The sequence below is a fragment of the Galleria mellonella genome, unplaced genomic scaffold, assembly GCF_026898425.1.
Source record: "Galleria mellonella isolate WM207_F2 unplaced genomic scaffold, CSIRO_AGI_GalMel_v1 utg57, whole genome shotgun sequence".
NCBI lineage: Eukaryota > Metazoa > Arthropoda > Insecta > Lepidoptera > Pyralidae > Galleria > Galleria mellonella.
The window spans coordinates 6,034,871-6,062,854 of NW_026442119.1; the positions used below are offsets into that span (position 1 = coordinate 6,034,871).

The 27,984-nt window shown below is 30.7% G+C and overlaps 4 protein-coding genes across 4 annotated transcripts in view; 2 read left to right on the top strand and 2 right to left on the bottom strand.

Annotated features, from left to right (window-relative positions):
- Positions 1–204: 204 nt before the first annotated feature.
- LOC113509740 (probable serine/threonine-protein kinase samkC) lies at positions 205–11,272 on the top strand. Its single transcript, XM_026893151.3, has 2 exons — positions 205–342; positions 10,045–11,272. Exons 1-2 carry the CDS (start codon positions 328–330, stop codon positions 11,089–11,091), a joined length of 1,062 nt encoding a protein of 353 aa, XP_026748952.1. The 5' UTR covers positions 205–327; the 3' UTR covers positions 11,092–11,272.
- A 3,237-nt stretch (positions 11,273–14,509) lies between these two features.
- LOC113509723 (histone deacetylase complex subunit SAP18) lies at positions 14,510–15,755 on the bottom strand. Its single transcript, XM_026893128.3, has 2 exons — positions 15,551–15,755; positions 14,510–14,971 (listed from the first exon to the last, which is right to left on the bottom strand). The coding sequence occupies exons 1-2, from the start codon at positions 15,608–15,610 to the stop codon at positions 14,567–14,569; spliced, it is 465 nt and encodes a 154-aa protein (XP_026748929.1). The 5' UTR covers positions 15,611–15,755; the 3' UTR covers positions 14,510–14,566.
- A 3,243-nt stretch (positions 15,756–18,998) lies between these two features.
- Positions 18,999–23,873, top strand: LOC113509756 (protein sarah). Its single transcript, XM_031910714.2, has one exon. The coding sequence runs from the start codon at positions 19,183–19,185 to the stop codon at positions 19,855–19,857; it is 675 nt and encodes a 224-aa protein (XP_031766574.1). The 5' UTR covers positions 18,999–19,182; the 3' UTR covers positions 19,858–23,873.
- A 567-nt stretch (positions 23,874–24,440) lies between these two features.
- Positions 24,441–27,984, bottom strand: part of LOC113509797 (organic cation transporter protein) — a 36,857-nt gene continuing 33,313 nt past the window's right edge. Inside the window, exon 3 of the mRNA XM_026893222.3 lies at positions 24,441–27,927. Coding sequence (XP_026749023.2) covers positions 26,421–27,927 — 1,507 coding nt within the window. The 3' untranslated portion in view covers positions 24,441–26,420. The remainder of the gene's footprint in view (positions 27,928–27,984) is intronic.

A 27,984-nucleotide genomic window follows, 5' to 3' on the forward strand; every position in this document is an offset into this window, starting at 1 on the left:
CCATAAATAAGACTCGCTATGTTTTATACTATAACTGTGGAAATATTCGTATAGAATACGAAAACTAAAACAATTGAATATTAATTAATTTCTTATAGCTCGTTTAGCGGTATCATCGCGGTTAGTGCAACCAATTTGTGTGGTAGTGCATTTAATTGCGGCACGGGTGCGGTGTGGGGTACGTTTGTAGTCAGTCACCTTGCAATAAGGTATGGCAGTCGCGTCGAACACAGGGCGAGAGTGGGCGACCTCATATAGCTTGCGCGGGAGGTGTTTCCTTTATTTGTTGTTGGTACTCGGCGTGACAGTGACGTGCCACGGGACAACATGCGTATATTACTGGTAAGTACAGACGTGCCCTACCAAGGCCGTTTACTCTTATCACCTTTCTATCAATAAAAAAATATATTTTTTGAAATTAATCTTCCCTATTTGTTGGATGATAAATTTACTCACAGCCCACCTATTACTAATATTATATTATATATGAATACATTTCAATAATAAATGAAAATTATATTATGTATAATAATTACTCAGAAATTTATAAAAGAATTTAAAAAGTTTTTTTTTTCTTTAAAGAACAATTTTTAATTATATTAATTATCTAGCAATTATATCTACCTTGACTTATAAAATGTAACTCGTTTACATTTTACTGTAAAAAATAAACGCAAGTCTAACAAAGGACACGTTGTGAAAGTTAGATAATCTAAACAGATAAATTCCTTGCACAGTTACTTCTATTAGTAGTTGTAAGTACTTACATACCAATCGATATAAATATTATGTAAAATGAATTCAGGTCGACAGCACACTACCAACGATGCAGGTATTGGTTTCGCGTGCCAACCTTGGGCTGGTCGTGAGCCGACAAGTTATTTCAGTGCAGCCACAAATCTCGTAGTTGATAACCTTTCGACACATAAAAAATGTTGCCCTTCTTAATTCATAACGCGGAACTAATTGTTTAGTGCGAACGCATTATTTGGCAAGTGACTTGTTGTCATATTAACTGTAGAATTACGTAAAACACGCGAGTCTAACAAATAGTCGGTTACGTTATGGTCTGTTATTACTAACAGGCTCAACTACTACTAGTTTAAATATTGTACACAGTAAGTCTAACGTGTAACTAGTATCTACTATTTCAACAGTACCTAAATACAGGTTTGATACAAAAATATTTGTAAACTGACCCGGCTGTATGCCTATTTTGTTATTAATGTTATTGCAGAAATTCCTTAAAAGCTAGAAGTGATAAAAAATTCGTGGGAACTTTCATACTTTACTTAACAAGTAGTACAATCAATAACCAATTATTTTAGAAAGCCAACAATGTTTACTGCTTCATAGAGCAACACATCTGTAGCATCCAATTTCCTAAGAAAATTACTTCCTGCTATCTTTCGTGTTACGTTTCAATACAACCCAGTTGCAGAGTCGATAATAGCCTGAGTTTATTAAGTTCCTATAGCGTTAAAGCAATTTAATTAATTAATTCCGATAGTTAAGATTTTCGTAAAATTAGAAACACATGATATGGACATTATTAATTCACACTTACTGTACTATATCAGCGAATTTCAAACTTTTTTCGTGATTGAACCATTTGGGACGTTACATATAATACGGATCCCTCCAAAAAAAATCTGGCTATATTACGTATTTATTACCTATTACCAAAACTCGTATAAAAGTAGGCATTATATATTTTAGTTAAATACGAATATTATATTCGTATGTAATTAATATGCATTGATTTTATTGTATATTAATGAATCTGTTTACAAATCGATAAATATCTACATAACTCTCTTACAAACTATTCTCATTACATTCATATTTTTTTTTGCATTATGATAAACAAACAGTTTGTTGTATATCTTCTTCTTAATATACCTAATAGTTTCGACTTCTCGTTCCTTCTCAATAATAAAATAACTCAATTAGTATCTACAACTACAGATCATAACCCATGACTATGAATTGTTAAACTTTATTGGAGAGTTTAGAAATGAATTAACAGTACATGTAAAAATATGAATTGAAATAAAAAAGAAATGAAACAGTTTCTTTATGTAGCAATTAAATTTTATTCTATACTCGCGAAGGTTAATTTAATTACGTAATTTATACATAGGTACCAATTACAAATTTTAGACGTATGTTCTTTAACACAAAAATGTGCAGTGGTCGTTAAACTCATGACATTAACATTACTACTTGTTTATTGGTTTGACAAATGAGAAATATTATCCCAAATTGAGATTTTCTTATTTCTCATATTTATTGCTACAATCAGCGTTTTATGTTCAAATTATTACGACTCTGAGGTATTTTGCCTTATATTAAAATAATAGAAAAATAATGATTTATTTATTAGATACCAATTGTACTATGTGAAAATCATTACACCTTAAATAAAATTTAAATACTATCACTAGTTAGATTAATGATTTTATGGAAAAGAAAAATGGGATTTGGCCAAGAAAAGTTTATTGACTCAGCTAGTTTAACATACAACCTAGCGTGCACACCGCCTACATCAAAAGGAAAAATGCGACCTTAATACAAAAGTTAATGAACACTTTGACACTCTAACAGTGCAATCAATTGTTACGAAATTTAGCCTACACGTGGCATTTGGCATGGAAAAGAACATAGTATCTTTATCCTGATCACGTGCACAAAATATCAATTACAGATAGTATATGTACGATAACTATAAATATTGAAAACTATATTATATTTAATCTATGTATCTATAAAACATCACCAAAAACTAACTGCAGTTGCCAATCCACCTGCCAAGCATTGCAACTACTGGCAAACCCCTTCCCACTTATGGGGGAGGCCTATGTTCAGCGGTAGAGAGCTAACAGCTGATATGATGATGTCGCTGAATTTATGTACGTAAATTTATTTCGCCTTGTGTGCCTTGGGCCTTGCTATACCGTGGGTGTCGTAAAGAAGGGCGAGAAATGGGCAGCAGCATCCGTTCTTAAAACATCTCTAAAAGCCTAACTGCGATTGCCAACCCGCCTGCCAAGTGTGGTAACTTCTGGCAAAACTCCCCTTATGGGAAAGGCTTATATTCAGCAAGGAACAGTTAATGGCTGAAATAATAATAAAAATTATTCATTATGTTACAATTTAATAAACAAATACCTAATTATTAGGTGTAGGAACAATTGAAGAAGCGTGTTAGTTTTGTTATGAGTGTAGTTATATGACCAGTTAATAATGCCAATTAAATTGGTTAATTGGTAGATCGCATACTATTAACTAACCTGCATTTTAACATATTAATCTTGGTTGTTTAGTCAAAAAACATTACTGAATAACCAAATGTTTACTGTCATAAAAAAGTAAGTGTTATATAGATACTAGTTTCTACCCATAACTTCGTCTATATATTTGGAACTAGATAAAAAGTAGTCTATGTTTTTCACTCAATTATTGTGTATATATTTTTACACGACCATGAAGTTTATTTCATGACGATTGTATTTATCGTCTATGCTATGCCGAAAGATAACTTATTTTAATATTTGTAATTCCCCTTTAATATGAAGTAAATAAGCATAAATCGTCTGGTCCCAGCATAAGGTAGGCCTCCCCTTCCATTCCCATGGGTATCGTAAGAAGCGACTAAGGGAAAGTAAAGGATAGGCAGCAGCTCCCTCTTAAAACATCTCTTAAACTATTTCCCAAGCATGGTAACTATTGGTAAAACTCACCAAGGTTTAAACTTAACAGTAAACAGTTAATATAATGATGAAATAATATATGAATTAATATTAATTTCCAGTACTGAGTTTGTTACAATTTTGGTTATGCAATAAAGTTATTATTATTATATATTATTATATTTACGCACGACATCTTTCTATGTTACTTGACTTAACTAAATTATAAAATATTTCTTTTCTTCTGAAATAATTTATGCATGCCGTGGCAACCAGTAATTAAGCCAACACTATATACCTGAACTATTTGCATGAGATAAAACTGTAATCATAGTGGATGTCTTGTTGGTAGCTCTTATAAATAAAGAAATAATAGTGATAAGGATATTATATAACACTATTTATAGTATTTTTTAAATTCTAACTCTTATAAAGATGCTAATGCTTATAGGAATGTTAACACATTCTTGGTTAAAAAATTTAACTTCCAGATATTTCACTATGATGAGTTACGACTCGCATCTAAATATTCGTGCCGATTAGCAGAGAAAATCTATACTTTTCCGGTAAATAGTTACATAATACTATTTAATTAGTATTCAGTAATTAAGCGAAAAATTACTGACACATATCATTAGATTTTTTGCTCTAAACCGTAATGTAATTTGTAGGAAATCGTTTCCTTTATATCCCTATTATGTAAAAAAAAATTAGAATCTTTTTCAACAAGTACAATTATAGTTAAGTTATTAACCAAACTTTACCCAGTTTAAAAAAGGATGTGTTTGAATGCAGCTACATTTTTTTTATATTTCGACAGTTAATATGTTGGCAAATGTATCGTGATATATTTGCCAATCGTGATGCGAATTTATTTAGTCTTTTATTAAAATAAAAAGCTTAGGTAATTTCATTACTTGCGTTGCATATTCAAAGAAAGATCTCGTCGTCTATATTTATTGTTATAACAATATCCTTTTTTCGACAGTTTTGTTATAAAATATATTTTGAAATTTGTATTTAGCTAAACAAAAAACTATTGTATATAGTATTAGTACATAATACACTTAGTTTCCTTTTAAATAATCTTATATGATATTAAAAATTCTATATACAACAAGTCTGTATACATCTTACTACATTGGCATTTCTACTTGGCAAGCCGGCATCACGAAAATGCTTACATATATATCTTTGTCTTCTATTGTATAAAACATATTTTTTTTAATTCCCTAATCTAATTTGGTTGATTATGAATGAGATGAGATTTCAAAATATAAAAAGAAATTTGAAAAAAATAATCGGAATCTTTATTCCACAAGCAAACCTCTTGAAAAATAAAATAACATATACTTAAAACACATGTCACTGCCATATAACTTACGTACGAGTCGAAAGCGTTCAATTGTTCGTTCATTTTAATATCTTACAAAAGACTTCAACGAGCCGCCTACACTGTTTGTTACCATTATACATTACTTGTTTGTTGCTATACTCGGATTACTGATTAAGTTACGAAACACTTTGTACGTACTTTATATTTAAATAACGTGTTTATGTTTGGTTCAAAATAATGTGGATATTTTCAAGTAACCATTTATTTTAAAAGAAAAAATATCAATTTAGATTTTTTTTATTTCAAAAACAACCGACTCCTATTTTGATATTAGTTATATAGGATTAACTTAACTCTAAAATAAGAATGCAAATAAACTTAGTATTATCAGAGTAATTTTATATAAAAAATACATTTATTTAATATCGTATAAACATACAATACGGATGTAATAAAAAATAAAAGTATTTAAACGTGCTTACCATATTTAGTATAAACTTGTACTATTACTACACTGAGTAAGTGTAGAAATACGTTTAAAATATGTTAGATAAAGTTTTAAGAAATATACTTTTTTGCCTCCAATATTTTGTTAATATGTCTGGTTTCTTATACAAGATATCGTAGTGTAAGGATCGTTTCTTAGATATTTAATATTAAGAAATATAGTTAAAATATAGTATGCTTAATTTGTCCTTATAAATAATAACAATCATAGTCAATGTTTAATAACAGGTTGTTATTTCGTAATATAAAAACTAACAACTTCCTTCACAAATAATTAACTGGCTCTTAAGTGGTAATTACTACGGAGTCTCTCGAGTCAACTTATTGGCATTTTAGATCAATTAATATACTAAAACTCTATAATAAAACTATATATATATATACGTATGTATAATACGTACGATGTTCTTAACATTACATCCAATTATTTTTTAATAAACGTTATTTATATATTTATATCATATTTCAAACGTTATTATCATTTAAGAAAAAAAATGATATGGCCTGAACCACCAGCATATCCAGTATATACATCTAAAATCTATTACAGATATAATATATGAACCTGCTGGTCCATCTAAAATATGTTATATTCATAAATATGCTATCATCATCATCATCATTGTTGCCTCCCCCTCCTCCATGAGGCGTTTTGCCAGTAGTTACCGTGCTTGACAGGCGGATTGGCAACCGCAGTTAGGCTTTGGAGATATTTTAAGATGGACGCTGCTGCCCATCTCTCGCCCTTCCTTAGTCGCCTCTTACGACACCCACGGGAAAAAAGGGGTCGTCTTTTCTATGCCGAAACCACACGGTAAACTCGTTTTATATATAATTATTATATACTTTATAAACTTAGTATCACTTCCCACCAGATAGAATCAGTGGATACAGGTGGCTCAGGACCGTTCCTTATGGTAGTCTATATTCAGCAGTGAATAGATAACGGCTGCTATGATGATGATGATGATGAACTAATAAAATTCTAAACAATGTTTAATAGACAACCTAAATGTGGACCTAACACCATGAAATTGTACACATGTACGTTTATATAACACGTTAGCGACGCGCTCGGACTGCGCACAGGCAAATCGTTATTTTTTAAAAATAAAATACCCACATTACTTTTTTTTACTTTGTTAGATTTCTTTAGGCAAAAGAATGTTTTCAATCGGTTATTTTTTTTTTATTTTATCCATTACAAATGAAAAACAGAAATTTCCTCTTTATAGGATTGTTTAGATATGTATGTGAATACAGAGACGGGATCCCCGAAACTCCCAGAGGAACAATAAACGACACATTAGCACGATATATGTGCAATGTCATAGAAAACTAACACATTTACTACATTGACATTGAAGACTCAATGGAATTTTTCGCTCACTAAGAATCGAGAATTAAGGAATGCTCCATTTTTTTTTAAAAACCGGTACTATTACTTCATCTGTCCAGTCATTGCAATCACCTTCAATTGCGGAAGTATAATGTGCATGCCTCCGGGCGTCCTTTTTATTTTCACACTAGTTTTTATTAGCGACTTTGTCCGTGTAAGTGGGATTTATTCATTTATTTTTAATGAATGATAATGGAATGGTAACCCCACCCGCGCTATCGGTATACACCGGCGAGGCACCAGTAAAGGATGACAGGTGAGGATGAGTAGGTCAGTTAGCCCATCGTGACGAATTCAACAAGAATTGTTTACGATGGTTTCCAGGGGGAACCACGTGAAGGTCGACCTAATAAGGCATATTGCTAGCAATAGGGCTTTCAAACTCCATTGCTAACAATGCCTTCCCCCCCGGGATATATTGATTGACCAAAGTAAAAATTACGCTATCTCCTCCATTACAAATATTTCATGTACGCACGTAATATTTCTAATTTACATTTATTTTTAAATTCTTTACAGCACTAGAAACATAAGAATATTCAATAACATATAAACAATTCAAAGGGAATACAGTAGCATAAAGTGCAATATATACATAAAGGTACAAAAGGCGGTCTTATCATTAAGGCAATCTGTTATAGGCAACTTTTGGTTAAAGTAGAACATATAAAAGTGGATAGGTGGCGCAAGAGTGAATTAATTTTTACGTACATGAAATACAACTTATATTGCACAAAAATATCAAATACATATTTAATTAACTACTTATCATAACAAATACCATATAGCACAAGGAAATATGACAAATCCAGTAGAATATTACAGAAGAAAAGAAAAGAAAAACTATGGTGAAAGAAAATGCTGTTTTAATATACATTTATACTTTATACAAATCTGAGGACTGAACACTGCGTACAGAGGGTAGTAGCGAGTTCCATAAGCATTACACTACATGATGATTATTTATGCCGTAAAAATAAACTTTTTAGGTTTAAACTGCTATACTGATTAGATTTTGTGTACAAATTTACAATATTCGAGATTGATACTTTATTATAATTCACGCAGATAAAGCTGCAATTTTTTTTTATACAAACAAGCTGACGGTCCACCTGATGGAAAGTTGTAACCGTCGCCTATAGACGTGAGCAGTACCATGGACATAACAGAGTCTACTGTTTCGCCCATGATACCCCCCATGCGTTGCCATTCCTGAGGACTCAAGTGTTATTCCTCTGTACCCTGTAAATTCATGTTATATCCTACCTTTCAAACCGAAACACAGTCATGTAAACACAATTGCTTCACGATAGAAATACGAATGGGACAGAGGTACCCAAGCAATCGACTTTTGTACAAAGTCTCCCTCTGATACCTGTACCTGTACCTCTGGATGTACGCATATAACAATAAACACAAGGTATAGTAGACTTTTAAAAGTAGAATAAGTACTTAGATACCATTTACATGCGTTATAAGTTGCGACAATTCGACAAGTGGACCAATATTACCGAAACGATATTTCGATCACCTACTCGTATAAGTAATGTTTCTTAATGGTATGTTGTAATATTGGCATGTTGATATATTATAAATATTACCGTTCAAAATTTTATCTCTTAATTTTCTTTGTATGTATGAAATATATATATATAAAAAAAAACCTTTATTGTACCAATTTTTATGTCGTATTATACCTACACAAACTATTTTACCTAAAGAACATAGTACGTAACCAACATTTGATTATTAGGAGTTTATCAGTATCGTGACGAAAATAATATACCAATTCCAAATAGTAATAATATTTATAAGATTTCAAATAAGGAATTGTTAGTAATGGAACTGCTAGTAATATACATACTCTGTTAAATTGAATGCAGTCCCCCTGAAAATTGTAATTAATTCCCAGTATACTTATATACGATATCTACTTAATGAAAACAATTCACTACGAATTAATTTTTTGGATCCAATTAAACTACAATTATTATCTATATGTCTTACTTTTAATTCGCCAATGACTTTCACAACATTAATCGTTACATAATTATGGTTAAGCAGTTTCAGTTATTATTATTAAGCAAATAACCCTACGTAAGTGTATAATCTATATATGTAAAAAATAACGTACCGAAAATCATTATATTTACGTTACATTTATTTATTAAAAATAAGTTAAAACATTTTATTACCGATACGACTGATGGAACTAATATAATATGCAAAATCTATAGAATTGATACAGATTTTCGAATATTTACCTCATCTGAGATTCAATCAATTCACTTTATTTGTTAATTGGAACTTTATTTACAGGCACACGATATGATAAATATTAGATTTTTTTCATTTCTAATGATGAAAACTGTCTCTGCTTCACAAAGATGCAAATTTTATGTACATGCGCCCTTACCAACAAACTAGATGTTGTTCACTATCACTGAAGTAGATTCAATGATAATCCATAACATATTCCCTTTTCCTTTCGAGTAGGTATTATATTCATACATTTCATTGTTTAAATGAAGTAAACGGATAAACAGCTAGATGGGTACAGAGAATTTATTTTATTCTTTTAAATTTATAAATATGTTAGGGCCACGTTTTAATATTGAAAACAGGTGTATCTATCTAGTTAGATATGTGTTTAAACCACAAGCAAATGAACAAGGCCTACGGCTCTTGAAAGTATGCCAATGGCCGTAGATATAGGTATAGGTACTTATAGTACCTAAATATAAGGTGTTTGTATCAAGGTACTATTATCGATTCTATTACGACAACGCTTTTCGTGTATTAAACAAAGCATCAATCATTAATTTTTCAAGCGATTTCAAGAAGAAAAAGGCACTCATTTTTTATGTATTACTTAAAGATTTGCCAATTCCAACAATTGTTTTTTCAATCAAAAAAATAAGAAATTCCACATTAATTTGCTCAAGATTGAGGTCGTACTATTAACTTATCAAATAATGTAAAGATATTAAAAGATATAGATAGTAGTTTATTTTAAAACGTACTAAGATATATATGTATGCATTCGTATGCTAAATAATTTTAGGAAATTAAAAACTAAAAACTATATGACGATATTTCGTTTCTTTCAGATATGTATGCTGTGCGCAGTCACAGTTTTAGCGCAATATGATTCGCCCACACCACAAAGATTGCAAATACCCGGAGCAATTCCGGTTGGCGGTCCTACAAGACAGGGAGGCTTCAGACAAGCAAGAATACAAGCTCCAGTACCTGGAGTTAGTAACAGAATAAGAAGACCTCTAGGAAGGCCATCATTTAAATCTGTAGATGCTTCACCGCGACCTAGTCTTCAGTCACTTGATGAACCATCTAAACCCGTTACCGAAGAACCAGAAGAAGATCTGGAAATCAATACTCCTACTGCATTCTCACCCAATATTTTTTCAACATCTGAACAACAAAACGACTTCTTTGATATTATAACCACAACATCTCAACCAAAACCACCGATTGTTTTTAATCCAGCACCATTCCCACAATCAACACCATCAGTGCCAAGACCAGAGCCCATTAGGCCAACACAATACAGGCCTTTACTAGCACCACAACCATTTAACCCTGTAAGAAATGAAGCACCCAAGCCCCAGCCGGTAAGGCTGCAACCCCTTTCGAGTAGGCCTCAACGTCCTGTTTTCAGACCAGAGCCGAAACCATTTATTGAAGAAGAAGAACAAATCCAGCCTGTAAGGCAATATACACGACCACAAGAACCGATCAATCGTGCTCCAGTAAAAAGCGCACCTCAAAAATATAGTCCATCGAATCCACGTGAAAAGAAACCTGTTGCGCAAATTATTCGAAAATACAGAGACGAAAACGAAGATGGAAGTATTACGTGGGGCTTCGAAAATGACGACGGCTCTTTCAAAGAAGAAACCATCGGAGTGGACTGCATAACACGTGGTAAATACGGATATGTTGACCCTGACGGTTTAAAACGTGAATACAATTATGAAACTGGCATAGCTTGCGATAAAACCAAAGAACAACAAGAAGAAAAGGGTTTTATAGATTATCAAGAAAATAAAGCGGTACTGCCTAATGGAATCACAATTGATCTCGCTGCCATGGGTAAAAAATCCAAAAGGCCATTCAGATCACCTGTTAATCATTAGGATTAAGTAATTATATTTATTTTAGGAAAATCTAATCGTAAGGACATTTTCGATAGCTGGTGATTGATGTGTCTCGGTGTGTTTATTAATATAACACAGTCATCGTAGAAGATGGTTTTTATGTGCCTCGATCGATGAAGAAGTGAAAATAAAAAAATATAATAAATAATAATAAATTTTATTTTGTTAGTTGTAATATCCATAGAAATTCGAAATATTTATTTTAAATTTATTTGTGCATCATAGTAAATGTTCATCGTTATCATTATATACCATATTAACATTCTCTTATTGGGCACAGTTCTATTCCTATAAGAATATTATTTTACTATTATTACCTCTTCATACGTAGTTGTCACAGGAATTTACTTCCTTTTTTCCTTTATTTAGAGTATCATGCTGTGTCTCGATAGACATCTACAGAGTCCTCGAGTAATTATACATACATGAAAAAGAATTAGCTTGGTCTTATCATCATATTAAATAGTCTATGACTCCTCAAGAAATAAGCTATTAAATGCAAAAAGGATTTTTCAAAACTGACTGGTAATTTCAAAGATTAGCATGTTCAAACAATATTTGTTTTAATATTAGTATAGATAAAAAGTACCTATTATCTATACACTATTATAGTAGTAATGCAGTTGTTATGGCATGACTGAAGGGTAGAATATGGCAGTGAATTTACAGGGTACAGAGGAAGGATCTTACCTCATGAATGACAACGCATGAGGGGTATCATGGGCGAAACAGTATACTCTGTTATGTCTATGGTACTGCTCATGTCTATAGGCGACAGTTACCACTTTCCATCAAGTGGGCCGTTAGCTTGTTTTTTTTTAATGGATGATAATGGAATAGTAACTCCGCCTGCGCTAATGGCATACGCTGGCGGGGCACAGGTCAGTTAGCCCACCGTGACGAATCTAACAATAAATCAATCATATGGTATGCAGGGGAAACCACGAGGAGGTCGACCTGACAGGGTATATTGCTAGCAACGAGGCTACTAATCCCCATTATTAACAATCCCTTTTCCCCCCGCCGTCAGCTTGTTAGACCATTCTAGGTTGCATAAAAAAAGATAGACAGTATTAAAATAAAACAGGTCAAGTGATAGTTGATCTCACATGTCCAGGGTTCCGTACATTATAGGGAGTCACCCTTCGATGGGTCTCTGGCGGTGTCCCGGTAGACTTCAAAGCGGGAACCCGCGGCACCTTCGCTATTATGAGATGGAAAGTATATAGTCAGATTATTTAGCCGGTAGGAGTCCGGCAGTACCCACACGGTCCCTAAGCTGTGTGGGTCTGCATGATGCATTTTTCCTGACGTAAAAAAAAGGGTTCCGTAGATAAATATATAAATATAACACAAAATGACCTATATCGCATTTCTTATACGAAATAGTCACCTAGTAGTTATTATTATATTATTTCACAAATAAAAAAATAGACTAATAGTGGCAAAATAAGTTGTTTTGGTTCAAAAACTACAGTACTGAACCGATTTTAATAAAATTTCTATGGGACTAATCTGTAAGTAATTATATCCTTTCAGATAATATTTAAGAAAAATTTCAAATCGGTTTACCACTGACCGAGTTCTGAGAGAACATAAAAAAATTTAGACCTCCTTATAAATAAGGTCTAAATTTTTTAACAAAAGAACCCTTATAAATAAGGGTTCTTTTGTACTTTTTTGGCATAGAAGCTTGAAAATTGGATAACAATAATATTTTTATTGTTAAAAATATTTTAGTTAAGCATTCATGTAAATTAAATCCCATTAATGTTACAATTAAAATATTTTTATTGTTTTTGACATATCTTCATTCTTTTCAAAGTGCCATTACAACACTTTGAAACAATGGATCTGCTTTTCAATGTTTAGAATTCGTTAGGTGCATAAATATACAAGATCTAATTGTTATTCTAGCTTAAATCTACCTTGATGAAACATTTGATTTTGTTGTTGTTGTTACATCCTTCAATATCGTAAAGGGGGAAAGTACTTTGAGGATGCTGCAGTAGAACTCAGATAATTATATTAATATTAATGAGATTACTTAATTATAATAAAAATAGTTAATTGACGTATTAACGAAATTAGTAATTGCGGTTAATAGCCCCTAATGATTCATTAGAGAAGGACTTTTTTTTATCTATACTAAAGAGTTACTTAAATAGTCATTAAATGACTCTCTGTGCGGAAGTAAGCATTTTATAGTTAGTTACTATTTACCCTAAGGTTTTTAACGTCTACTTAAATAGAATTTGCTTGCACAGCGTTTTCTAGTTTAAAGATCAAAATAGATATGAATTTACTAACAATTCTAAATTTACCAGGTACTTTATAATTAAATTGTGCAAGACACAAGGATTGACATGACAAGAATCGTTACAATCGTCAAGCAGATCATACGAATATACTCAACTGCCACTCACAAAACATGAAACCATAGGTCTCAATATGAATACAAAGAAATGTCTTCATTATTAGAAATACTTTCTATATTTTATAATTAAGATTAAAAATAGGTTTAATATTAAAAAACCAATTGTTATGCACAAACTATCATAATTGTGTAATCTCATCACATTGTTTTTAGTACTCATGTAGGTATATATTTTTATTATTATGTACTATTATTAGAATGTACTGACAGTCTAAACCAACAAGTCATTAAGTGAACCAGTTTAATCTGTGATACTGAATACAAATTAAAACGGATATATGCAAATGTATTTAAAATATTCTATAACTCAAGTATAATTCTATTTTTGTATATTACACAGCACCATTTAACTTCAAACTACAACTACAGCTACTAGTTTGAGTATAGCTTACAGATATCATATTCTTTTGTAAGTATAATAATTATACTCTATGCACAATAAACACCCAGATCAATACAATTAGCCTTGCATGTCCATATTTTGGTTTGAAGAGATATATGGATATGGTAAGACACATTTTGCATGAGATTCTTTGGTGATGCAGAGTTTAAAAAAATGAAAACATAAAATAGAAATCTGTTGGATTTAAGGCTTCCACGACAGTGAGGCCATAGGCAATGGTATACATCACATGCACTTTACACCTTACATTATGGCAGTAATGTTACAGAGTAATCTACCTTGTACTTACATAATACCATAGTCATGAGTAGTGCTACAGACATGACAATGTATTCTGTGGTATCCATAGCACTGTGCATGTTTACTCATATACTATCTTGTGTCTATATATTTACCACTTTCCACCAAGGTCTGCTTATTTGCTATTCTAAGTTGCATAAAAAACCAAACAAATTCATGAATATAAATGTTTGTGACATGTAGAGATTGAGCCCCCAGCTATGGGAAGGTGAAAATGTATTAGACAGCTAAACCACTGTCATTCAATAACAATAAACTGGACATTAAAGAATACACTTTATTTACTATCATGTTTACTTTACTATAATTATTACTTAATATACACGGTTATTATTATATGCTTGGGGACGTCTCATTGGTGGAGGCATTCTATTTGGTGGAGTAATTGATATATCTAAGTAATAGCCAATCTGAAACTTTACTTGAGATAATGTTTTATTATCATCACCACCTCTCTGTCCTGAGCATGTCACTCCAATTTCTCTCATGCGGTAAGTTGGAGATCTCATATCTGGATATACTATTGCAAAGTCAAAGTATGTTCCTTTGCGTCGAGTTTCAGGGTTTACTTCTCTTACAAGTCCTGTAAGTTCACGGAGTGTTGCATCCATCCAGGTATATATTTGGAGTTCATTTTGAGGCACATTTCCTCTAGCATAGTCACCAGGGGAATTGTGGCGTCCAGTTGAGCAGAAAACCCGTAATAACAGTGGACAAGTCTGTAAAAATAAAATAATTATTAGAAATATTAGTTATTAGAAATATCATGTATATTAATCTACCCGCTTACATTATCAGAAATAAACAATAGCATTAGGCATATAAAATGGGAAAAAGGATACATGAATTTGGATGAGCAATGTAACAATGTAACAATTTTATGAAGAAAAATTAGCAAATTTATCTTTTGCTTAGATTATATAGATAAAGCCTCGAGTCTCAAAAACGGGTCAACCTTTTGTCAAAATAGCTCATTAGTTTTTTTTTTATTTGTACAAAATACATTGTGTGCTTAAGTATATAGAATATACTTACGCACACAATGTATTTTGACGTATTATTTGATAAATAAAATAAATTTTTACACATTAAAAAGGTGCAGAATTTAAAAGACACAATAAATATAAAAGTTATAAAGGAACTCATAACATTTATCACGCAAAATTGTAAAAAAGGTGACCCACTTTTCTCGAAGCATTTGTATGGACACACTATCTATATAATCTATCTTGATTTCTATTGCAATAAATTTCTATCTTCTATAATAATAACACAAAAACTAAAATCACAGTAGATACCTTTTCTCTATCAACTGGTTTTTCTATAGGTTTAATCTCTTCTACGACCATCGATTCCATTTTATTTAAAACTTTTATAGGATGAAATTAAGAAAATTAATATTTATTTCATTAAAGAATAAACAAACCTCAATGAAAGCGTATATAACCAAGAAAAAAAGAAGCCGTACTTCATACAAGCCACGTAAAACGACTTGGTCAGGAATATCTTAACAATATACACAAAAATACTCCTTTTCTTGTTATTTTGGCCAGCCTGATGTTCATAATGGAAGCTAATACGGCAATTTTTTTTAAACTGAAACGCATATATCATATGAAAGAAAAATATAAATTTTATCTAAAACTGCACGTTTCGATGAATTTCGTAATATTAATGATAGTGAACACAAGTTTTCACTATCAATAATATTACGAAATTGAAATCTCCAGATATATGTATAATAAAATATATATTGTATAATATAATAAATATATTTAGGAATTTTATCCTTTGTTTTATTTATGCTAAAAAAATATTTATTACAATGTGCTATTCGATATAAAATTTATATATCTTTTATCAAATGATGAGTAAATTCTTTTATTATACATTTTATTAATATCGAATAATTATCTAATTATAGTATCATTATAACCTTATTCGTTTCTGTTTTAAACATTAGACTGGCTAACATAACGAGAAAAAGATTTTTTGTGTAGTTTGATTAAATATTCCTGACCAAGTTGATTTTCATGGCTTCTATGAAGTATGATCTCTGTTCTCCTGGGTTATATCAGGTTACATACTCTTTGCACAGAACAAGTAATCACTACCATAGAGTAAGTACTCGCTATATTATAAAAGTTGACACTGGCCTTATATCAACGGAACTATTAGTATATAGTATTATACCACTATGTATGCATCCATCCAAAATATCGATATCGACATTTGCCATAAAGCCTAGCTATTTCATAACATAAAGTTTTTAATCTTTAACAATAAAATTAAACAAATACATATATTTAATTACTTTATTTTACTTTACTACAATGTTTAATCCATTTTTTTAAAAGGTAAGTAATGAAAATTCCCTTTGACGCATTAAACAATAATTAAAAGCATTGTGTCGTCTCAAACAGCATCTGACAAAAAATCACGTATTCAATTCTAAACAATATATACATATTATATTACTAGCGACCCGCCCCGGCTTCGCACGGGTGCAATGCTGATACTAAATATATCTACCTACTACAGAATGTCCTTATAAATAACATTTACAGCTTTTTTGTCATTAAACAATACAAACGAAGTGCGGCCTTCGACGCACTATTATATAGCCACGCGCCATTAATACATGCAAACTTTAATTATACTTACGTTTATATTTATATTAATTCATACGGAACATTAATTTATTTGTGTTTTTTATTTATTGCAACGTAATTTATTAAATAAAATATTAGTTATTTCAATAGTTTTAAAAATATACGTCTAAAAGAAGCCTTATTTTTAAAATGGCGCTTTAACTAATTGTCATAACTAATTTAAGGTGGTGAGTTTTTTTAAACGTAAAATAGAATAATAGAAAAAAAAAACATTCCCACAACTATGTTCTAACTGTCGCAAGCCTGGTTAAATAACTTTTTTTGGCATATTTGTTCACTAGAGGAGCAGGCTAAGGTAGAGACCATTCTGCCAAGTTTTGATAAAGCAAGTAATCACTAGCTGTCACTTCGTCTATTAAGCATAGAAGACTACAGGTACTATCTTTAATCTATGACATTAAATCAATTTTTTAATTTACAACTTAAAATAAATCAAAGAATTAACATATAATACAACTTGCTTATCATTTTATAACATATATTTATCACAGGTATAGAGAAACAACATATGAAATCATAGATGGTCAAGGGCTAAGTAGATTGATATGTACTTGTAAAATGCCAAAAGGTAGAATTACTTCATAACTGTCCTAAAATCAACAACAAAAAAACCGCATTTAGTTAAATAGTCTATTATCGGCATGAGAATAATTTATCAAATGGCCTTCGTAGACCATCCGAGAAAAATGTATTTATTCTACAAACGTATTGTTTGTGATTAATCCATTTAATAATTAACACGTTATAGAATTTGGTAATACAATTTTTAATAACATAACAATATTTATTGGCATTAATTTACAAATAATACCGATATTTATCGAATACGTTTAGTTGGTATTAAAATAAATATTAGGCGCTAGTATTTATCTACTTAAAAAACGTTTTTCCAAAGAGGGTTGACGACAGGCAAGCATAATAATTGGGATAAGGGTATGAAGATGATTATTATTGTAATGCAATTATGGAAAGCCATCTACATCATCATCTCATACAATATAATAAAAGAAGTGTGTGATACTAATGTACTACGTTTTGTTCCAAAATATTGATAACCATAAAATACCTAGCCACTTCACAATTTTCAATATTTATGAAGATGACATATGACATACTATTAGTAGATAGAAGAGTAAGTACATGAAACCCTGTTTGGGTATAGCAAAATTATATTGATAGGTAGCTAATATTTATGTCAATTTAGAAGTCAGTCTTTAGGTATATAATATTTATGTCAATCTGATTAATTATTTGCAAGTCATGTGTGATTTGAACCGTGGCATGACGCACTTCTCCATTTCAACTGGCTGAAAAGTCGTCAACTGAATAATGGCAATTTGCTATTAATTTTTTTTTTAATTTAGTATGAAATAATTAATTTGTCTTTTCATTCTTTATGTCTTCTTGATTATTTTATTATAAATTTGTATCGATCTATACAGTGGGCTACTTCAAGAATATAGATGGGTGAATTATTTATTATATCTCCCTTTAACATGTAGTTTGAGCACAGGCCAAAGTGGTATTTTTGGGGTTTCAGTCAGGTCTGCGAGAGATGCAATAACGACGTTCTTGTATAAAACTGTACTACCTAACTAATATTAAGAAACTGTTCTCCATCATGTCGAATTATTTTTAATGGATGATAATGAAATGATAACCTCGCCCGTGCTATCCATATACATTACCGGGGTACCAGTGAGAGATAATAGGTGAGGATAAAATCGGGTCATTTGGCCTATTACAACGAATTTGACAATAATAATTCTCAATAATTTCCAAGGGAAACCTGACAGGTTATATTGCTAGAAATAGAGATTAAAGCCCCCATTACTAACAATCCTTCTCCCCCATCATGTCGGATAATAGCCATCTGGAATAGACACTATGAAAGTCAACATATCACATACATACAATAAGTTAATTCTTAATTAAAAAAAAAATGTAATACCATTTTTAGCTCCATAACAATAGAATTGCCATAATGAAACTTAATTTTTTAAATTCTTAATATTGCGTAAAGATGGTTGCATAGAATTTTGATCAAATAAAAATTTTAAAAGTTATATGGACTTGTTTGTACATACAATAAATTTGTTTATTGTTTGACAGATTTACTAATTTTTCCTACCTATACAAAATTATTAATCGATTTAATGTTACGTTATAATAATCCAGTTTAAATAGCATTTCTTTTATAATATCATTATATATCCGAACACTTGCGGATAGAAATTGTTATTAGCTATTATTGCATAATGGCTCAGAAAGAGGAAGACGAACCATTTCAAGAAGACGACGTTTATATTAATCAAGAAGATGGTATGCCGAATATTCATCCTAATATCGCGAATTTAGAACAAGAAAGTGATGATCCGGATGAGGTGGATGATTTTGATGACATACCAAAATCTGTTATAGTTACAAACATCCACAGCGATGTTTTCACCGATGAAAAACTAAAACAAGATATGGAAAATCTCTTCCGTACATTTTCTGATAACATAACATTTCAGTGGCTTCGTAGTTTTAAACGTTTGCGTGTGAATTATGATAATCCTTTAGCAGCTGCCAATGCGCGAGTGCAACTACACCAATATCAATTTCATAATTCGTGCATTAATTGTTATTTCGCACAACCAGTGACTCCAGTTTCGTTTAAGAATTTGAGGCCACCTGCTCCTGTGAAACAGTTCCTCATCTCGCCGCCATCGAGTCCTCCCGTTGGGTGGGAACCTCGTGAAGAGGGTGAGCCTTTAGTAAATCATGACCTTCTTGCTGCATTAGCAAGTCTAGCACCTGGGGAGAGTCATGAGCTTCATGCGCCGACTCCAACACAGCCAGCTATTATAGTTCATACTGCACTATCAAATGATAACAGTACCCCTAAACATGGATGTCCACTTCCTCATACTCGCTGCCCAGATTATTGAAATGCCTTTAAACAGTCTAGTGTATTTATTAATTACAACCAAAGTATGGATGCTTTTTATTTTACATGTCGATGTCAAATTTGACATGCGACTGTAATGCCAAAGACATCCAACAATATTACTGTGAAGTCTTTCTTTGTAAAGAATTTGGACAAGTAAGAAATTATATTGATTATAATTATAGGCTTCTTAATAGGTTTTGCTTCCTAGTTTTGTATTTTGGCAAAAAACAATCAAAGTTATATTGGTGCTATATTTTGTCATGAAAGGGCCATTTAGGTTGCTCATACTAGTGCTGTATTTTTTATAATAATAACTAAATCTATCTCAGTTAATTATGCAAATTTATCCAAAACAAAATTTTCAGAATTCATACATCCAACATTAAATTGAAATAAATATGATTATGTCAATTCAGTCAAGAATAATTATATAATTTTTTTTAATTGCTTATATACTTGCTCTGGCAGCACTCAATATTGTAAACTTAGTGAGAATATTTATGGAGATTTAAAATATAATTACCATTTAGTACCATTTGTGATTGTGAATAAACCAACATGTATGAGCATAAATTGATAATGGGTTAACATATCAGAAAACTTGTGTTCTAAATAATAGACCCCATGTTACCCAATTGGCACAAATGCCATCCTTTGGTATTTAGTATTTTTGGTTTTGATTTGTTATAACAGATAGTGATAATGCAAAGTGGCATATTTAGTAATATATCCTTATTTTTTTTTAAATATTGGCAATATTGACAATTTAAAATAAGGCAGATAAAATAAGAATATTAGACAATAATAAATTTAAAAAAATTTAGTTTGTTTATTTTATGAACCTGATATTTCGATATATAATTTTTATTTACTAAGATTGATTACTAAATATGCTAAGTTGTTGATTATGAATTATATTGATTATGATTCAATCTTTAAAGTCCTTCTTGTTTTTATATTTGTCCACTGAAGTATGCCATACCATTTAATTGCTAAACAGGCCTAAAATTTATATCTCCCACAGATTATGTTATTACTGGAGAATTTGGAATTATAAGTGTAAGTTCTATTATTTATTGATTGTTTAAGCAACCTTACATTCAGAGATAAATTAATCAACCTATACAGAAGTATATAAATTAAAATGATATAACTTTATTTCCTTAGAGGAACAAGATTTATAGTTTTAATTATAATACATATAATAAGTAAGTACAAGAAAAATATTTTTTGTAGGTACTAGCTACTGTACCATAAATAATATTAAAATGAAACATTGTTCTGAAGTAACTTAATACTTATTTATGTTTATATTAACTATTCATAATGCCCTATCCCATCTGTGATTACAGTTTTGAGCACAGTAATAATAATTTTATTTACTGAAGTTTATATGTAGCAAAGTTTATTGTTAATCATTCCAGAGATACATCACCCATATAGTCAGAAAGGTTTTGTCATACTGATTTAAGCTTTGAGGTTGTGATAGTGTTTCATTTCACTGAAGCCTTATGAGGAACAGCTTGGAAGGGATAAAAAATATTTCTTAATTATATGTCAATATAAGGTATATTCAATATTTAATCTATACCTTAGAATTTTGCTAAAAGTCTCCATTCATTTCTGTATCAGTTATAAAGCATATTTATTTTTTCAATTAATATTTCAACACAGAAATAAGTTCTAATGCTAAGCTTCAGTTAAATCAATATTTACAGTGTGTATATATTATAAATTATTTTTATTATTAACAAAAACATTTTGTCTATATAAACTGCTTTCTAACTGGCACTGTTATCAGACTAGAGACCAATGGTAAGAAGATATGACAACAATGCAAGATTAATTATATTGAAATATTTGTTGATTAAAATCTGAATGTTACCCAACAACCCTGCAAAATATCAATTTTGATAATTTGTTTCTGGAAATGTAAACTTTTTAGGATACCTATTTAGAATTTGTGATATTGTATTGTGAAGTTTATTATATAATTGTTGACCTGTAAATAATATAAATTATTTTTGCAACAAGCAACATTAGTGTAAAATGAAATTATTTTGAGATTAGAGAATTCGAAAAGAGCTTGTTTATAGACCTGTTCTTGTGATCTACAATTTAATATCTAGTATACTTTTTTTTGAAGGTAAAGTTTTATTTAAAATTTTCAAAAATCTGTAAATCTAGATTTCAATTTGTAATCATATATACAATGAAAAAGTATTTTAATGCGGTCTTCAACTCCTGTTTATGAGAACTATGCTAATGGATATATATATGCACAGAAATTTGTGTTTACTAATAAATTCAAACTAACTGCAACGCGCTGGGAGATTGTTATTCACCTAATCACTTTCAGTATTTCTATTTATTTTTTTGAGACTAGGGGCTTTTGTTATTAATTACCTATATAGAGAAAGAGAAAAATGTATTTAATAGGACAATACGAAAATAATTGTACCTATATAAATCTATCTATAAATCAGCTAAAATGCTGTTCGTGCTTATTATTATTATAGTATTGTGATTAACTTCAACATTTTTTATTATACTTTTCTCAATGTATGGGATAAATATAGACATAATATATTAATTTATTAAACAAGTGAACATCAATTTTGGTTATAGTTCCTAGTATTTTCTTTATACACAATTTTTAAATTAAATGTTATGTGAAAATAATTTTGGACTGTATCAGTTCAAAATGCTCTGTGAATTAATCGTGTACCTATTTTTTCAGATTCTTTAACAATACCTGATGTTACTGAAATTCGACAACGTGGTACCACATTTGATAAAATGGTATCTAAAATACTTCCTATCTTAATATGAAGTGTATCATATTATGCAAAATATAAAATCAGCTAAGTACATAATCATTAAAAAATATATTTTGAAACAGTACTTCTAAGTCAACTAGGGAGCACTTATATTTTTTGTTTTTGAGCATATGTATACTTTGTGTATTTATGTATTTTTTATGTATATACTTCGGTACCTACGATAAAACTATTTCTATTCTACAATAATTACTAAACAGTTACCATGTACTTAAAATAGTGTTTGTTAAATTAACTAAATTACAAAAAATACGTCAAGAAATATTAATTTATAGAATTTACTTCTATTATAGTTTTTTAGTTTATAATGTAGAAAGAGGCTTCAAAGAAAAGCGTAAAATAAGTAATATATAAAAATTAAAAAAAAAATGTTTTGGTTTTAAAGTTTTAACAAATTTAACAACAATGTGATTTAAGAGAAAGTTTTTAGTATTTCAATTGAAAGTTGGCTATTTTTTGTATTTGTCTCATAACATTAATTAATAAATAAATTGCGATCTCATTCACTAAAAATAGTATATTAATATTAGTTACGTTGATTTTTTTTCTATTTAAATGGAAACAAGGTAGTAATTAACGGTTAAATAATCGATACCTATTTTAAACTCCATATACTACGATTATATTGTTGGTACCTTTACTTTGATCAATAGGTAAATTTTGGGGTTATAGTATCTAAATAAAAATGTACACCAAACAGGTGGTATGTAGGGATTGCCCACAAAATCTTTAAATGTTAGGTAGGTACAATTTAGACCTCTGCTCTACTTTTAAAAGCGTAATAAAATTGCCATAATATTTTAAGGTGTTAGAACAAATTAAACGTAATATTTATTATTTATTAATGGTAATTGTTTGATATATACATTAACTTGTTATTAAAAATGTTTTGCGAGAAGCTTTAAAATGATACCGTCTTATTTTCACAACGAGAAGGTCCGATTTTTCCAAAATAATACAAGCAGAAATGTACCTACTTACTGATTGATTGTCAGAAAAATTTTTGTAAAACGATATTATTAGATTGGAAATAATCGATTTCAGTATAGCTATTTGTTTATCCACTGAACCTTCATTACTATGTACTTTATGGGTGTAAATTCTATCGATGTTTTTTAATCTCACTGTGATTTTGAATTATTGTTTGATATAAATAAAAATATATATTCAGTTTTATCTGCCTTTTATTCATAAATCCATTAAAGTATGCATATTCCAGCTATTCCAGATAGCAAGATTTTTATTTTGTCAGATAAGTAAATATCTATATAAATGTACCAATGAATTGAATTGGCACCTGTATAATATTTTTGTTTACAATGTCTACAAATTTGCAAATATCAAATCACAGTCGAGTTTTTTTTTTGTATTAATAACCTAAATACTATTACATCTCATCGAAATTTTAAATATATATAGTTATCTTTATTAATATTATAAACGTGATAGTGTGTTTGCCTTAACATGTAAAAACAAACATAGGCTACTTTTTATTCTTATCAATAAACACATTCATTTGCTGCCAATTTTGGAAAATTTTAACTTTCAGTCAACTTTGACCCGGCATGCTGTAATCAATGTTTAGTTCGGGACTAGACGCTGATATGTCATATGTCTAATAGTACTAAGTAAAAAAATGGCTATATTTTTTTTTAATTTGTACATTTGTATATTATATTATTTGTTACATTTATGTGTTTATGAAATATTATATAGAATGTAGTTAATGATAAAATCCATAAATAATTGACAACTTTATTAGTCCTTAGTATGCACATATTTACAAAAAAATATTTACTTTATACAATAAACACTACCCTAATTTCGAATCACATATTTCTAAAGCACTTTATTTTTAATCCTTTATGTAGGAACTGGCCAGGAGTAAAAATTTGAACTGTCACATATAATAATTACTGTCCCATACATGGATCAGTAATACCAGTATAATATGCATATGAAGCACATTTATAAGTAATAATTACAGTATATTTTTTTTGTCTCTCTCTGAATAATACACTATCTCGGCAGGTCTTTATATCGAAATAATTGCAAACAAGCTGACGGCCCACCTGATGGAAAGTGGTAACCGTCGCCTATAGACATGAGCAGTACCATGAACATAACAGAGTATACTGTTTCGCCCATGATACCCCACATGCGTTGCCATTCCTGAGGACTCAGGTGTTATTCCTCTGTACCCAGTAAATTCACGCCATATCCCACCCTTCAAACTGAAACACAGCCATGCAAAGACAACTGCTTTACGGTTGAAACACGAATGGGACAGAGGTATCCAAGCAATCGACTTTTGTACAAAGTTACTTATTATTTATGTATTACATATTACTCTTATTTTTTATGTCCTGTTTCGAATAAAAGACCTTAATGTAAAGATTGTTTAGGTTTTAAATGTTGTATAATATTTTATTGCTAAATAATAAATACAAGTAAATTATTTTTATAGGACGGGAAACGAATTAGACATCGAGGAAAAATACTTGCATAAGTATAATATTCAAGCTAATAAATTTTCTTAAATAAAACTTTATTTATTTTAGAAATAAGTAACTTTATTGATAGTATAATTTTCCTCCACGTCTCGCTCATTTATTTCACCCTGTGTAATAAAGTACAATCTACTTTTTTTTTACAACACAGGGGGCAAACGAGAATGCGGCTCACCTGATGGTAAGTGACTACCGCCGCCCATGGTCACCCACAACACCTACGGCATTGCAGGTGTGCTGCCGGCGTTTTAATGAAAAGACAGATTGTCCTTCTATAATAAATTTATATATATTTAGCATGACTAGGAGTAAACGTGGCACAAAATTTTTTGGTAAATATTGTTTCTTTCTGTAAATAAAATAGCAATTGTTGATAGATTTCTGGGAATTATTCTTTGTTTTTTAATTGGTTATAAATACCAATGTAGTATACAGCGTGGTATATAAATTCTAGACACACTAACCAAAATTATAATTCTTAGAATCAATATACTTATAAAATTAATATCTACTTATAAATTTAATGGTCGAAGAATGAGGAGCAGCATCTTTCTTAAAACATCACTAAAGCCTAACTGCGGTTGCCAACCCGCCTACCAAACGTGGCAACTATTGGCAACACTCCTCCTTTAGGGGAGGTCTATGTCCAGCAATGAACAGGTAACTCTACTTATAGTATACACAAATATATTATTACTAAAGCTTATCACTGTTATTCAATAAAAATAATGTTGAAATAAAATATTAACTCGTATATGGGGGTTTGTACCTAGGTAAGCTCGCAACTTTGTTCCATGTGATACTTTCGGATGGGCGGCCATCACTGATTTAAATGTTAATTTAACAACATAGTATTCCTATCCATAAATTAGTCAGAAAACTTCTGGATATCTGACTTGGTTGGTCTGTCATTTAAAAACTATTATTTGTTTAAGTTACGTTGACGCTAATAGCTTAATCAGAATAAGTCACTATTAGTCTGTCTTTTTCAGAATCAGATCTAGTTTGGTCATATAGATAATCAATTTTCATGCAAAAAGTTTACACAATAATAAAACAAAATTTTGAAAAAAAAAATGGAATTTTCTTGTTTTTTTCTTACTACCACTTAAAATTACAAATATTTAACAGTTAAAATTAAAACAGTGCTAGCGGTCTTGTCAAAGAGAGAATCGTAACTTTACCGTTGTGTTAAGAAACGGAACTTTATCTCAAACTTTTTTACTCATATCTTCTAGAGGCACCATGGATTCAGCATTTTTATCTTCTTCAGTAAAGGTTTTATTTCTTTTTTTACCAATACAACTGGCAAAACATGTATCCCCTTTTCCGAAGTTTTCACCATCTGCCAATGTCTGTGGCATAGGTTGATTCATTGTCTCTGGTAAAAATAAACATAAAAATCCAGAGACCAGTGCTACAATACCGAATATTACAGCTGGAATTTTAGGATTAAAAGAATCTAATAAAGAAATTAGAGGTGTCAAAGCTCCTGATAACCTAGCGCACATCGAACCGAGACCCATCGCGGAATTACGAACTACTGTTGGAAATAACTCTGCAGAGTAATTATATATTATAGCAAAAGATCCAGCTATAAATAATTTCCCTGCGATAACAATTGCTGTTGATAGTGTGCTACCTGCTGGAATAAAAGTTGCAACAATGCACGCAATGCCGCCTACTAGCATCATTGAACTGATCAAAGGTCGTCGACCCCATATATCGAGAAAATACATAACTGCGGCGTAACTTGGTAGTTCAACGAAACCCATAATAGCGGTGATCAGATAAGGGTTCCCTTCAAGCTTACCAGTGCTTAGTGTGAGGCCATAATAAGCAATAGAATTGGCAAACCAAGAGAAGCACACGTTCAAAGTTTTCATTCTTAAATTTGGCGTTTTAAATAGATCCAAGGTACCAGCAGTAGGTGCATCATCAGACCCTTTGGATGCTTCTACTTTACCTCGTGATACTAAATCAGCTCTATCTAAAGTGTGTTCAGATCTATTACATTTCAAAGCCTTTTCAACGATATTTACCGATTCCTTAACTCGACCTTGAGCCCAAAGCCAACGTGGCGATTCATCCATAATCCAAATATGTGGGATAAGAAGAAGGCTGTGTAGTCCGTATATTACTTGAAGTATTTGTCTATTATCTATAAGAGCTCCCCATCCAGCTACTAACATTATGCCGCCCGCAAAGAAACCTTGAAATGCGACTCCACATACAGTTCGTTTGCTCGGTCCAACAATCTCCATAGTTAATACAAAGCCAGTTATATAAGAACCGGCGGATCCAAATATTCCGTATAAAAATCTGATTGCCAAAAAAGACCAATATTCTGGTATAAAAGCTACAATGACACCGAAAACCAATTGTAACACACCAGACCAACAAAATATTGTTTTCCTTCCATATTTGTCAGCCATTCCTCCCAAAACAACTGCACCAGTAAATACTCCTAACATGTAGACAGTTTGTGCTACTGCTCCCATCCACCTCTTATCACAAACTAAATTCCATTCTATAGCACGAGAGGAAGATCTGTATTTGGTATCAAACACCCATTTAGAACAGGCTATGGTTTCATTGTTTTCATACAAGTAACAATTTGACAAGCCACCGGATGGAGTTTGTGGTATTGCTGTTAAAATTTCCGTTGAATTCCAGGCCGCTATAGAATCTTGCGTATCTACTCCATCAACCCAGCACCTGAAAATATTTACATTTTCAAATAAATTTCCTAATTGTTTAGTATTATGTCACGAA